The sequence below is a fragment of the Nyctereutes procyonoides genome, unplaced genomic scaffold (assembly GCF_905146905.1).
Source record: "Nyctereutes procyonoides isolate TBG_1078 unplaced genomic scaffold, NYPRO_anot_genome, whole genome shotgun sequence".
NCBI lineage: Eukaryota > Metazoa > Chordata > Mammalia > Carnivora > Canidae > Nyctereutes > Nyctereutes procyonoides.
This window is the reverse complement of record NW_026575137.1, coordinates 14289691-14304543: the sequence shown is the minus strand read 5'-3', so window position 1 is coordinate 14304543 and position 14853 is coordinate 14289691. Positions and strand designations below refer to the sequence as shown.

Here is a 14853-nt window from a genome sequence, read left to right as displayed (position 1 = left end):
ATAAACAGTAAAGGGGTTTCAGGGTAGTAATAGCCCCTGGAGTCCCTCAAGGAAGCAAATACATAAAATCCCTTTGTGGGAATAGGGCCTCAATCACAATGTAAAGTCTCATAGAAAAGCTCCAGTAATTAAAAACTCCCCCCCCCCGCAAAAAATTAAAAACTCCCAATATAAGGTTACATTAACAAACAAGGAAACAATCTATGATGAGTAAAAGTTAAGAACACAACAAACAAAAGGATTAGACTCTCAAAATATTTGGACATATATATTTTTATATAAAAATATAAAATAATTACATTTAAAACAAAAGAAATACTAAAAAATGCTCATTATATAGTTTTATGAATTTATATCAAAATATATTTATACTTAGTGAATATATACATGCTCTATACTATAATAAATCAGATTTGATTTAATCATGAGTTGATATTCCCAAATCATTTAACATCCACATACGCGAGAGCAATGTGTTTGAAACCCACTCTGCGTTAAGCACTGTACTGGTTGCTTAAATTAGGGTTATCCTCTGATAGAAAGATAATAGGCAATGGATGGATAGTAGTGGAGCGGAGAGTTTTTATTTCACATCTAGGATAGCCTTGAAACAATATAATCATTATTTAACATCTTTACTTTTGACCCAATGGAAGCCTTTCAGTCTAAATAATTTTACTTCTACCTTATAATGTCAGATAAAAAATAACAGAAAAAAAACACAAATAATATGGAAATAGAAAAAGCAATAAAGGGACAATTTTTCACTATATTTGGTATTGTACAAAATTCAACAGAGCTAAAACATAGTAAGTTTGCTTCACACAAAATTACTATCAAAAGAAAAAAATAATGTTCTATCTGAAAATATTGCCTAATATTTAAAGAATTAAATGGAATATTCATTGAATATTACTGGAAGTCCCAGTCAGAGCAATTAGTCAAGAATAAGAGGCATCCAAAGTGGAAAGAAGTAAAATTATCTTTGTTCACAGAACACATGACATTATATGTAGAAAGTCCTAAAGATTCCACACAAACCCACACAAGAAAATGTTAGAATAAATTCAGCAAAGTTGCAGAATATAAAACAACACTCAAAAACCAGTTGTGTTTCTTCTATACACAAACAGTGAATGATCAGAAAAAGAAATTGATAAAACAATCCCATTTAAACTGCATCAAAAATAATAAAATACTGAGACACCGGGGTGGCTCAGTTGGTTAGGTGAGTGACTCTTATTTCCACTCAGATCATGCATGATCTTATTATGAGATCAAGCCCTGAGTCAGGCTCTGCCCTGGCCGTAGAGACTGCTGAAGATTCTGCCTCTCTCCCTCTCTCTCTCTCTCTCTGTCCCTCCCCCTTCCCTCACTCAAACAAACAAACAAAAGAATAAAATGCTTAGGAATAAATTTAACCAAAGAGGTGAAACACTTGTATGCTGAAAACTATAAAATATTGCTAAATGAAATAAAAATATGTATATAAATGAAACAATGTCCCATGTTCATGGACTGGAAGGCTTAATGGTTAAGATGGGGAGTTACTGTTTGATAGGTACAGAATTTCAGTTGAGTAAGATAAAAAAGTCTTAGTGATAGATGATCATGATGGTTGCACAACAGTGCCACAGAATGGTACATTTAAAATGGCTAAAGGTAATTTTATATTGTATTTTACAATTAAAAAAGTGACATACATTTAACCAGGACATAAAATCATAATTAACACTATGTTACTAGTTAACAATAACAATAATGAAATTGAGGAAATAACTTAAACAGAGACTGAAGACAATGTAGAAATATTTTCTCAAGTGATATTGTCTGAGGACTTCCCAGAAGTGAAAAAATACATACCACAAAACCTCAAGTGTTATACATGATAAATAACATATCTACACTTAGTGGCAACAATTTATTTAATAAAGAAAGATTATCAATGCATGTGTCCCACAATTCATATATAGTATACATTAGGGACTTGAGACTTTTGTAGTAAGATTCTTTCATTTACAGATCTTCTTCACACAGATCAGATTAAATCCATAGCTAACATAAAACTAGGAGCATTTTCATTGTTTATGTTTACAACTCAATCAGAAAAAATCCTCAACATTCTAAATTTCAATTAATTGCAGTAATGTTAGGAATTTATTATTAAAATCAGAATTTCTTTTTATGTGATTGAAAAAAATCTCCCCTTTGTTTATATCTCCCTTTATAAATTTCCCCATTTTGGCAAATGAAGAAATCATTCTTCTAGATTATATTATAATACACCTACTATAACAAAATTGCTACAAATATCATTTTCGTTGTTTAAAATCTATCTCAATGTTACTTTCTCGAGAAATATCCACAGATTCCATAGAATAATCTGTGAATCATACTCCTACAATTATAGGGCATGTTCATCTCTATTACATCTATACAAGATGTAATTACAAGATGTAATAGAAATGGGCCACCATTTCCTTTTGTGTAGGTTGGACACTGTACAATAGAGAGCACAATTTATACAGTACTTTGTGTGAATGGCAGTCCCCAGATGGACAACCAACAGATGTAACCACTCCATGAGAATGTTGTCTTCATTGGTCTTCAATGTTTTTTAAATGTTTCTTTCTAAAAAGCCACTCCCCAAAGCAGGTATTCCTATTTATTTGGACATCTCAATAAATAAAGTACTTAGTAAACAACTGTTTAAAAAGGAACACTCTTGGGCAGCCCTGGTGGCTCAGCGGTTTAGCGCCACCTTCAGCCCAGGGTGTGACCTGGGGACCCGGGATCCGGTCCCACATGGGGCTCCCTGCATGGAGCCTGCTTTTCCCTCTCTGCCTGTGTCTCTCTGCCCCTCTCTCTCTCTGTGTCTCTCATGAATAAATAAAATCTTAAAAAAAAAAAAACCACTCTCCTTTGTCTCTATGACTTAAATTGATCTATCAATTTCACTTGTACTATCCTTGTTTAGCAATTTATCACCCCAAGCTTTGATTAGAAATAAAAGAGTCTTCGGTTAACCAAGTTTGGACACTACCACATTCAATATAGTGTGGTTGTTGTTTTTTAAACTGGAGGAGTTTTTAAATTCTAAGAACATTAGGAATCTCCAAGAAAGAACTCACTGTTTTTACCCTAGAAGGAATATGTCCCACTTACCTTATAATGGCACATTTATAGATTCTTGACCTATGCCTCATTTGGGGGGAGGGTAGAGGGGTAGGAGAGGTAGGTCGGGTGGGGGCGGGTAATACCCATCATTCAGGTCACCACGTTTCTCAGAATTTAGAATGAGCAGGGATAGAGAAGTTGCTTATGCAGTCTAATAAATCTATTCTAACATATGTTAGGACCTCAAAGCAAGTAAAAAATAATACCCATTTAATGGAGTTTGATTGCCTTTATTGATTTATTTGAAAAAAAAAATAACCCCTTTACTTCCTTCTTCTTCCCATTCTGTATTTTAGCAATAACTGTTTCCAGAAGAAATATCTTGAAGCAAAAACAAAAACATAATTTTTACCTCTATCTTTTATACTAGTTTTCAGAAGTTCAGCCCTCTACAGTGTGTTATGGAAATGTATTAGGATGTTTTTGGTTGACTCTTTGAGTGTCACTACTGGCATTTAAAGATTAGGAGTAGGGGAATTAAGAGGTTCTATGATAAATAAGACAGTCTTAAAAAGCAAAAACTCACTCACAGAAACTTTTTTTAAGAGTTTATACCCTGAGCTCATGAAGACAGACGCTTAACCAACTGAGCCACCCAGGCGCTCCCTGGCTCACAGAAATTTACACAGGTGAAAATCTTGTGTATAAATATTTGGAAATAAGATTGAATTCAGTTTTTTTTTTAAAGATTTTATTTATTTTTTCATGAGAGACAGAGAGAGAGAGACACAGAGAGAGAGGCAGAGACACAGGCACAGGGAGAAGCAGGCTCCATGCCAGGAGCCCGATGTGGGACTTGATCCCAGGACTCCAGGATCACACCCTGAACTGAAGGCAGATGCTTTAACCGCTGAGCTACCCAGGTGTCCTTGAATTCAGTTTTGTACCTAAATACTATTTTTGGCATTTCTGCATGATTTTATTATATACCAAGAGTCATAGAAATGTAACTACTTAAATGAAATGAAATATTGCTTTGTTCAAAACTTTTTTTTTAAAAAAGTAAATATTTTTTAAATATTTATTTATTCATGAGAAAGAGAGAAGAAAAGAAAGAAAGAAAGAAAGAAAGAAAGAAAGAAAGAAAGAAAGAAAGAAAGAAGAGAGGCAGAGACACAGGCAGAGGGAGAAGCAGGCTCCAAGCAGGGAGCCCAATGCGGGACTTGATCCTGAGTCTCCCTGGGCTGAAGGCGGCACTAAATCGCTGAGCCACCCAGGCTGCCCTTGTTCAAACTTTAGCAAGTTTGCCACTATTTCAGAAAATGGATGTCACCAAAATGATGTCACAACACTACCACTTGTGGTATTGTATACAGACCTGCATGAGTCTATCTGTATCAGCCACATTCACAGCAATAATATGTACCTGACTACTTCATTATGTCTTCTTCTAACATAGTCATGCATGCCTGAACATTTAAATATATGTTGAAATAACTTATTATCTCTTGAATTATATTCCTTTAATCCTTTATATTTTGAGATATTGGGGTATCTAGATGGCTCAGTCAGTTAAGTGTCTCATGATCCCAAGGTCCTGGGATTAAGTGCCACATCAGGCTCCCGGCTCAGCAGGGAGTCTGCCTTTCCCTCTGCCCCTTCCCCATGCTTTGCTTTCTCTCTCTCATGTTCTCTCTTGCAAATAAATAAATAAAAATCTTTAAAAAAAAGACATTAGATACTTCTGAAACTATGTATGTGGATTATATTATTTTTTATTTTCACTTCAGGATAGTAAAGGAGTATTATAAAATATTTGTTATAAAAGGGCACTGCCATATTGGGTGAATTTAGGGTGCTAAGAGTGAAAAGAAAGGCTTTTATCACTGAAGAGAGAAGGAAATGACTTTGGGTCCGAAAGGATTGAAAACCACTAATGTAAAGATAATAATAAGACTGTGGTTTACAAAAAGAGCAGGGGCAGAGAAGGTAGGGCAAAGGAAGCATAAGCCTCTTTTTCACTCAGCTTTTAAGTTTCCATACTTCTGAGGAAACATGCCTTTACTGTGTCCTGTCTCAGGTTTTTTCCATTTCAGAGACCACCCTCCCACATACACACTGTCCTGAACTAAGCACTATCTACTGAAAGTGATTAAAATACTGGGACCTAAAAGGAACATTAATAAACAGCCACTGCCACCACAGCTCCCCATGAGCCTTCTGAACCTGCCAGCTTCCACAAGTGAGGTCATCTTCACTCTCAATCCTGATACAGAACTCTGTGGTATAGATCACCCTTCACTGGCAAAAGAATTTTTCAAAAACTCTTACCTCAGTAGTAGTTCCAAAATCAGCAGATGGGCTGCATGTGCTGGTATCTGGAGGAGCTGTGCCTACACTGCTTCTCACTGGAGAACCAGGGACTGGCCCTACCATTGTTTCTGGATAGGCTGAGGAAGGACTGAGATTGCCTCTCCTCTGAATCTTATTCCAGACCTTATTCACATTATCAGTTAGCTCATATAAGAGCTGCACCTGAGCAGACGGAAAAAAAAAAAGGAAAATAAGCCTTTCAACTTCGAATCACAATTAACTAAGTTATGACATGTGAGAAAAATAAAACAGAGTCCAGGGAAACAAGAATATATGAAATAAGAATCTATTAATGTACCACTGATCATGATATTATATCATTATCTATAATCTATGATACATAATCATATATAGTTATACATATGATAATGAATATTTTGATAAAATGATGAGATATACAGAGAAAATTCATGTAACAGGTTTACAATTTTAAGTATTTTATCATGATTTGAATTTGAAGGAGATATAACGAATTTATACATGAAGTCTGCCACATATTCATACTGTGATATTTTATGAGCAACTTAGCATTTTTGTGGGAAAACCATGTTACTATAGTAATAATGTTAATAAAACAGCTTATTATGGGACAGTGGATTACTTTGAATATATGACCAATAGAACAAACACAAAGAAATGCCTCTTAAGCAGAGGTCAGTATCAGAATTAGATAACAAATATATACTAGTAAATACGATTATTTAATTACATAATTACCAGTCTTATTTCTAAATGATTTCCACATTTAAATTCTCCTTACTTTTCTGAGGAATAAACCAGAAACAAGATTTCCTGTCCAGCAAAATGAAGTGAAAAAGGATGACATAACATAGAATAGTAAAAGGAAAATGTTACATATGAGACTTTGCTATAGATAAAGAACATAAACTATCCAAACTACTATTCCCCTTGGATTTGTCATTCCAATATTTAGAGAAAAAAACTGTTTAACTTGCACATTGTTTGAGTTCTAAGATATTTACATAAGATTTCATAAATAAGCATTAATCACAGAATTTGTATGACAACATATTGCAATATACTGCATAAAACAAATCCAAGGAAAAAAATGCAAACAAAATATATAAGCAAATCCACAGCTGGATACCATATTCTGCTTGCCATTAAAAAAAAAAAAAGTGAAATTCTCATATTTATAAGAAGTTTCAGCCCCAGGACACATCCAGATGATAAAGCTGGCTTCTTATGTGGGCAGAACAGATGCGTAAAAACACTGTTGTCAACCCTTATTTGATATAAAACAGTACTTGGGTTACAGTTTTCTCTTGTTTTATGTGTGATGAAGCCTCAAATCTCAGGTTATGGTTCTTCTTGTTTTAAAAAATAATCTTATGTCTAGAGATCTTACAAAAAAAAAAACCTCTCAGAAAAATTTGTGTTCAAATTCTTTTGTCCTTCATAATCAAGAAAAAGTTCTCACTAAAAAGAAACAATTTTGTTGCAAACCATATTTTGAAAAGAGATTATTTCACTTTTTCTTAAACTATTAAAACTGACAAGGAAAGCATAAATGGAAGAAAACAAGTTCTAAATACTTCTAAGGGCATAAGGTTTATTTATTTATGAGAACTGATGCTTTTATTGTCACTATTTTTTATTTCCTTTAACTATTACACTTAAATAATTGTGTATGAATGTCTCTAAGTACATTCTGTAGTTAATATACCAAGTAAACATGGACATAAACTTTAAACATTTATAGTTTCAAAGGAGAAAGTTACTATCACAGAATTCAGACTTGCCAAATTCAGAGTTTTTTTTTAAAAAAAGTAAAACAACTTAAAGATAAATGTTCAACTCTTATCTTTTAAGCTGTCCTAAAAACTACACCAATTCAGGCCACAATGAGCAACCATTACCCACCTATTCAAAAGATTAACATTAATAAGCCTAACCATACCAGTAATGACAAAGATGTGGAACTGAAACTCATTTACTACTGATGGGAAAGCAAAATTTAGACTACAGTTTGGTGGTTTCTGTAAAAGACAATATGTATGTCTTATTTACATACCTACCATATGATTCAACCATTTCACTCCTAAGTGTTTCCCCAAGAAAAGTAAGTCTATGTCCACACAAGGAACTGAACACAAATGTTTATAGCAGTTTTTCTGCAGTAATCTACAACTGGAAAAAAAATCTCAAATGATCACCAATAAGTGGATAAACAAAATGAAATATATCCATACAACAGAGTGATATCTATCAATAAGAAATCAATATGAATTCATGAAAAACACGGCTTAATCTCAAAATATTTATGCTGAATGAAAGGTAGGGGGAAAAAGGAGAGCTGGAGACACAGACTACAACTGTATGATAATATGTATATAGTATCATAGCAAAATGACAATCCATAATGACAGAATCAGTAGTCGCCTGGAATGGGGGAAGAAGTGAAATGGAAGATAACAAAGTAGCATAAAGAAACTCTTGAGGATGATGGATGGATGCATTATTACAATTCTGAGAATGGATTCATGGGTTTACATATGCAAATCTTATGGCATTAGTTTAAATATGTGCAGTTTTTTGTATGTAAGAATATTCTAGTAAAACTTTAAAAATCTCTAAGAAATGAGTACTATGTGAGGCAGCTTTATGTATATGTATGAAGGTTACTGAATATCAATAATACCTTATATGCCAAATATTTACCAAAAAACAAAAATGTAGTATTTTACTGTTTAAAAATTAATTTCACATATGTTATAACCAACCATAAAGGAGACTTAACTGGACTGGAGAGGCTGAGAAAATTCTCAAGGAGATCTATTTCTGAATGGTAGACACAATTTAAGTGGATGCAAAAGGCCATTCGAATCATCAGACTAGCAAGAGCAATAGCCAAGTACAGGAAATGATACAGGGGCAAGGAAAATTCTATCCAATTAGGCGGAAAGGACTTATTGCAGAGTGTTAGGAGAGAGAGTCAGACAGAAGAGGAACCATAAAAATAGAAGAATAAACCATGGATATACAATTTCAATGGAAATCAAGCAGGAATGGAATTTCAACAAATAATTACTAACCCATGGTGAACACCAAAGAGTTCTAAGTGAATACAAACTTAAAAAGGCTAGCTCATTTGGCATGCAGGTTATTATTAATCATTAGAACTGTTTCAAAAAAGAAAACCAAAAACCAAAAGCCAAGAGTTTTTGCCAAACATTTTTTTAAAAGCTTTTTCATATAAAGCAATAACCCTTACCCAGTCTGATTTTGCTTAAAGATAAAAATGAAAATCAGGGGCTCAGAAAAATTAAAAATTAGTGTTACTAGAATACTAATTCAGTTTTGTCTAAACTCAATGATATATGCCTAGACAGTGATGGCCAATTCTACTGCCTTTCTGACAACTGAACATAATTTATAGCAATAAAAACTATGAATAAATACAATAAAAAAGCAGCACAAACTCATTCTTTCTCCAGTTCTACATACTTACAACCCAAAAACGCAAAGATGGTTTTACATTCCTAGAAATGCCTTAAAAGAAGACAAAATCTATCAATTTATTGGCTAAGGGAAAATTGAAATTTTACATATTAAAAACATGATTCTCCAGGATCTTTTAATTTTAGAATAAATACAATTTTTAAGGCCAAAGAGACTAGTGTCTAAAGACACTAAAGAGAACTGGCAACGTTGGTAAAACAGTAAAGTTAAAGGGAAAGGTTAATGAAAATTACCCCTAGAAACAAATCTCTGAATATTCCACTGGGTTAAATATTAATACTAAGGCCCTTGAATGGCAGTGAGTTCTAGGAACTGCATAGTAGTTTAGTTCACCATAGTTGATACACAGATCTACAATAATATCTAAAATGAAAATGAATTTATTATAGGCATGCCCTATATACAGAGCTTACATTTCATTTTAAAATTTATAAACCACTTGAAGGTTTTGTATCTAAGCAATTACGAATCTAATTAATTGATATACCAGTATCAATACTTCTGATATCATCCTAATAAACAAAAAGAAATGATATTTATGAAGGAGTTTTTTCCTTAAAATGGAATCAAGATTTTTATATATTGGCTACAAATCAATACTCTGCAAAGCTTTGATAACATATGCAAAATTTGATAGGTATATACACTCCTCAGAGCTTTTATCAGATTCTCAAAGAAGTCCATGGCACAAAAAAGAACAAGAAGCACTCTCTCTTTTTTTTTTTTTTAATTTTATTTATTTATTCATAGACACAGAGAGAGAGAGGCAGAGACACAGGCAGAGGGAGAAGCAGGCTCCATGCAGGGAGCCCGATGTGGGACTAGATCCCGGGTCTCCAGGATCACACCCCAGGCTGCAGGAGGCGCCAAACCGCTGTGCCACTGGGGCTGCCCAAAAACTAAACAGATGGATTAGTGAGAAACTACTAAAAAAAAAAAAAAAAAAAAGTGACTTTAAGTCATTATCTTAAAAATAAACAGTAAATTTTAGGATGCATGTGGATGTCTATATTTTAGGGGCCCACAATACTACTACTAAGGTAGGATACCCAGAAAATAAAAATAGATCTATGGATATATTTCATCAAGAAAAATTAAACATTTTTGGTAAACAATGCCATCAAGCCAAATTAACTACGTTACAAACACAAGGTTTATATTTATAGAACCTAAGAGCTTCCTAAGGGAAGCTCTTCAAATTATTAAAGAAATTTAATTTAAAAATTGGGTAAATGATATAAATTATCAACTCATAAAACAATTTCAATGGCCAATAAACATTCAAAAATTGTTCCTTATTAATTGGAAAATACAAATTAATGTAAATAATATGAATTGTCAATTCACAAAAGAGCAAATGCAGTGGCTAATAAACATTTAAAAAGATGCTGAAACATCTGGTTTCATTTCCTTTCAGCATGAGAGCCATCCTTTAGGATTTCCTGTACTGCAGTTCTACTGGTGATAGATTCTCATATGTGAAAATGTCCTTAAAAAATGTCTTTATTTAGTCTTTATTCATAAACATGTATTTTGTTTTTATATTTAGAATTTTGGGTTGAGAGGCTGTATTTTTTTTTTTATTTTCATGATTTAAAGATATTGCTTTTCTGACCTTTACTTATACTCAGGAGAAGTAAGCTAACAATCAAATCCTAGTTCTCTTGTATGTAATATGTCATTATTCTCATGATACTTGAAAGATTTGCTCTTATCTGTGGCTTTCAACAGCTGCATTAAAATCTGTGTAGGCATGGCTGCCTTCATGTTGTATGGGCCAAGGGCAGGCCACCCCAATGGGCCACTCTGACATGAAGATTATACTGAATTAAAAAGCAATCAAAAATAGCAGATTCAGGATAAGCTCTCTGCCTTCCCCACAACTGCCTCAAAAAAATTTAGGTAGAGGACTTGATCCAGGAGGAGAACTATCACCACAAAAAACTACATTATGATATGAATGAGGTATGGTAGACAGGGAGGAACCTAGAAACGCCTGTTTGATCAAATGTCTCTATGTCTCATGTTTCTGAGCGGACCAGTAAACAAACATTAAATTACTAAACATTTATTTTTTTTCATCTTTCAATAAATTGCATTGTTGTTGTTTCAGGTTTTTATTTAAAATCTAGTTAGGTAACATATAGGGTAATATTGGTTTCAGGAACAGATTTTAGTGATGCATCACTTAAATAAAACACCCAGTGCTCATTACAACAAATGCCCATCAACAAATTGGCCCATTCCCTACTTCCATCCCTCCATCAATCCTTAGTTTGTTCTCTATAATTAAGAATCTCTTATGGTTTGCCTCCCACTTTTCTTTCCCCTAACCTCATATTCATTTGTTTTGTTTCTTTAACTCTACATATAAGTAAAATCATATGGTATCTGTCTTTCTCTGACTGACTTATTTCACTTCGCGTAATACACTCTAGCTCCCTCCAGGTCATCACAAGCAGCAAGATTTCATTCTTTTTGATGGCTGGGTAATATTCCAATGTGTGTGTAATGTTCCATTGTGTATGTATACACTCACACCACTTCTTCTTTATCCATTCATCAGATGATGGACATTTGGGTTCTTTCCATAATTTGGCTATTGTTGATACTGCTGCTATAAACATCGGGGTACATGTGTTCCTTCAAATCAGTATTTTTGAATCCTTTGGGTAGGTACCTAGTAGTACAATTGGTGGCTCATGGGGTAGCCCTATTTTTAGATTTTTAAAGAACCTCCATACTGTTTCCCAGAGTGGCTGCACCAGTTTGCATTCCCACCAACAGTGCTAAAGTGATCCCCTTTCTCCACATCCTTGCCAACATCTATTGTTTTTTTGTTATTTTAGCCATTCTGACAGGCGCAAGATACTATCTCATTGTAGTCTTGATTTGTATATCCCTGATGATGAGTAATGTTGAGTATCTTTTCATGTGTCTGAATTAGCCATCTGGATCTCTTCTTTGGAAGAATGTCTGTTCATGTCTTCTGCCCATTTCTTAAGTGGATATACAAGTTCTTTATAGATTTTAGATACTAATCACTTATCAGATATGTCATTTGCAAATATCATCTCCCATTCTATAGGTTAGCTTTTAGTTTTGTTGATTGTTTCCTTCACTGTGCAGAAGCTTTTTATCTTGAAGAAGTCCCAATAGTTTATTTTGCTCTTGTTTTGCTTACCTCCAGAGTCATGTCTAGCAGGAAGTCACTACAGCCAATGTCAAAGGCATTACTGCTGTTGTTTTCCTTTAGGATTTTGGTGGTTTCCTGTCTCACAGTATCCAGAGGGAGTCTGGAAACCTATACTAAAGTAACCACTCCTGAGAAAGAGGTTTACTTGGAGTCTTTCTTTTCTTTTTAAAATAGGTTTCATGCTCAGCATGGAGCCCAACACAGGGGTTGAACTAACAACCATGAGATCAAGACCTGAGCCAAGATCAAGAGTCTGACACTCAATCAACTAGGCCACCCAGTTTTTTAATCTTTAAAATTTAGGTTAATCTGGCACACAAAGATATAAAAGAGTATTAAAGCTGGTAATAATTAAACAGAAGTTGGTTTATGAGGACTTATGAAGACAAAGTTGAATTAAATGAATATAGTACGAATTATTACATTGTGAGTAAGGGATTCTTGAAAGATGAGGTTCATAGGGCCTCAGTTTAATTCTCAAAAATAAAAGGTCTTGGCATTTGAGGAGTAACAGCAAGGAGGCCCTGGAATCCAGGTGATGGAGGTAAGGACAAAAAGAGGAAGTAGACATGAGAAGGAACTACCAGACCAAAACTAAGCTCTATTTAGGTGATGACTTTGCTTAGAAGCAGTTTACATTTAAAAACAACAAACCCTGAGCTCCATTCCAAGTAAAGTGGATATCTAATAAAGATATTTGAGAGCTCTAGGTTTAAGCCACATACATCACATTTAATAAGAGTCCATAGAAATCACAATACTATTAAGTATCTCAAAGTAAAAGAAACTTTTTAAAAAAGATTAATAGTGGTTTCCCAGGTTAAACAATAATGGTAATAAAATTCATTCTCAGCTAGGACGGCTACGGATATCCAGAATATGTAGAGTAGGACAATCCTCTCAAGGCTAAAATGATATTCATAAGTTTCTAAAATAGAAGGCCTCTAGCAGTTAACTCCAAGTAGTAGTTGGCTATCATATAGGGATTAAGCTACTACAAATATAAATTATGAATACAAAATTTTTTTTCTATTTTCTCTAGAAGTTTCTTATCTCCTTTGGTAATTTGTTCTTAGGATCAGTCTCTCCTCCTTCTCTCCCTTCTCCAGGCAACAAGGAACCTTTATGTTACAATATAGAGGTCCGCATACTCTAACATTTTATATATATGTAATTTTTATATATAAAGATAAAAAATACATAAACATTTTATATATATGTAATTATACAATATATACTCTTTTTTTGTCTTTCTTCATTTGGCATGGTGATTACAATATTCATACATGATGCTGTATTTTATCAATAATTCAGTCCTTTTAATGACTGAGTAGTATTACATTGTAGGATAGGCCATAATGTGTTTAATTATTCATCTATTGATAAACATTTGGGTTGTGTTCAGTTTGGGGCTATACAAATAAAGCTGCCAAATACATATGTATGAAAGTCTCTGCAAGCACATATATTTTTGTTTGTTCTGAAGAAAAACTTAGGGAGGAACTACCAGGTCATAAGCTAAGTGCAAGTTATTCTTTTTCAGGAATTTCCAAGTTGTTTCCAAAGCTGTATAATTTTTACATTCCCAGCAGCAGAATACAAAGAGTTCTAGATGATTCACAATGTTCATAATTTTTATTTTAGCCAATCTAATTGATGTATAGTGGATTCTCTATTCATGCTTTAATTTGTTTTTCCCTGACAAATAATGATGATGACCACTGCTTGATGCGCTTAATGACTAGTGACATCTTCTGTGGTGAATGTCTGTTGAAGTCATAGCCCTGGGGTTTGTCTTCATGTTTGTTTGTTTGTTTGTTTGTTTGTTTTAACTGTTCTTTGTTGTCACATTACCCAGCAGAAAGCATTCTTTAAATATCCTGGATAACAGTTTGACAAATATTTTATTTTTTAAAGATTTTATTTATTTGAAGGAGCACATGCACAAACAAGCAGGGGGAGGGAAGAAAGAGAAGCCAGACTCCCTGCTGAGCAGGGATTCCCAAAGCAGGGCTCAAGCCCAGGACCTTGAGATCATGACCTGAGCCAAAGTCAGGCACTAAACTACCTTAGCCACTTAGGCAACCCTTAACAAATATTTTACAAACACGTTCTCCGAGGAATGCCTGCATGGCTCAGTTGGTTAAATATTTGGCTCTTGAATTCAGCTCAGGTCATGATCTCAGAGTCATGGAATTTAGCCCTGCAATGAGCTCCCTGCTCAGCAGGGAGTCTGCTTGAGGTTCTCTCTATCCCTCTTCCTTTGCCCCTCGCCAAACTTGCGCACACTTGTGCACGCGCTCTCAAATAAACCTTTACAAAAAAAATGTTCTCCTAATGTATAGCTTTCTGCTATCTTAATGTGTCTTTCAAAGAGAAAATGTTTTTAAACTTGATTAAGCCCAATATCAAGATCAATTTGGAGAGCTCCCTTTTGGACAATATTGACTCATCCAATCTATGAACAGATGTATTTCTCCAGTTAGGTGTTCTTTAAATTCTCCTAGCAATGCTTTCTGGTTTTCAAGGTCAAGGACTTGGACATCTTTAGTTATATACATTTATGTTTCCAGGCACCAATATAAATGGAACATATTCATTTCATTTTCCAATTGTTTGCTGCTACTATATAAAAATATAACTGATTTTTATTCATGACTCTTGTCTCATCTCTACAACCTTGA

General features: G+C 34.0%; 1 protein-coding gene across 9 annotated transcripts in view; it reads right to left on the bottom strand.

Moving 5' to 3' along the window:
• Positions 1–14853, bottom strand: part of VPS13B (vacuolar protein sorting 13 homolog B) — a 748802-nt gene that overhangs the window by 339454 nt on the left and 394495 nt on the right. For all 9 annotated transcript variants that reach the window (XM_055303543.1, XM_055303538.1, XM_055303542.1 and 6 more), the window contains one exon: positions 5449–5652. In XM_055303543.1, the coding sequence (XP_055159518.1) occupies positions 5449–5652 (204 nt within the window). The remainder of the gene's footprint in view (positions 1–5448; positions 5653–14853) is intronic.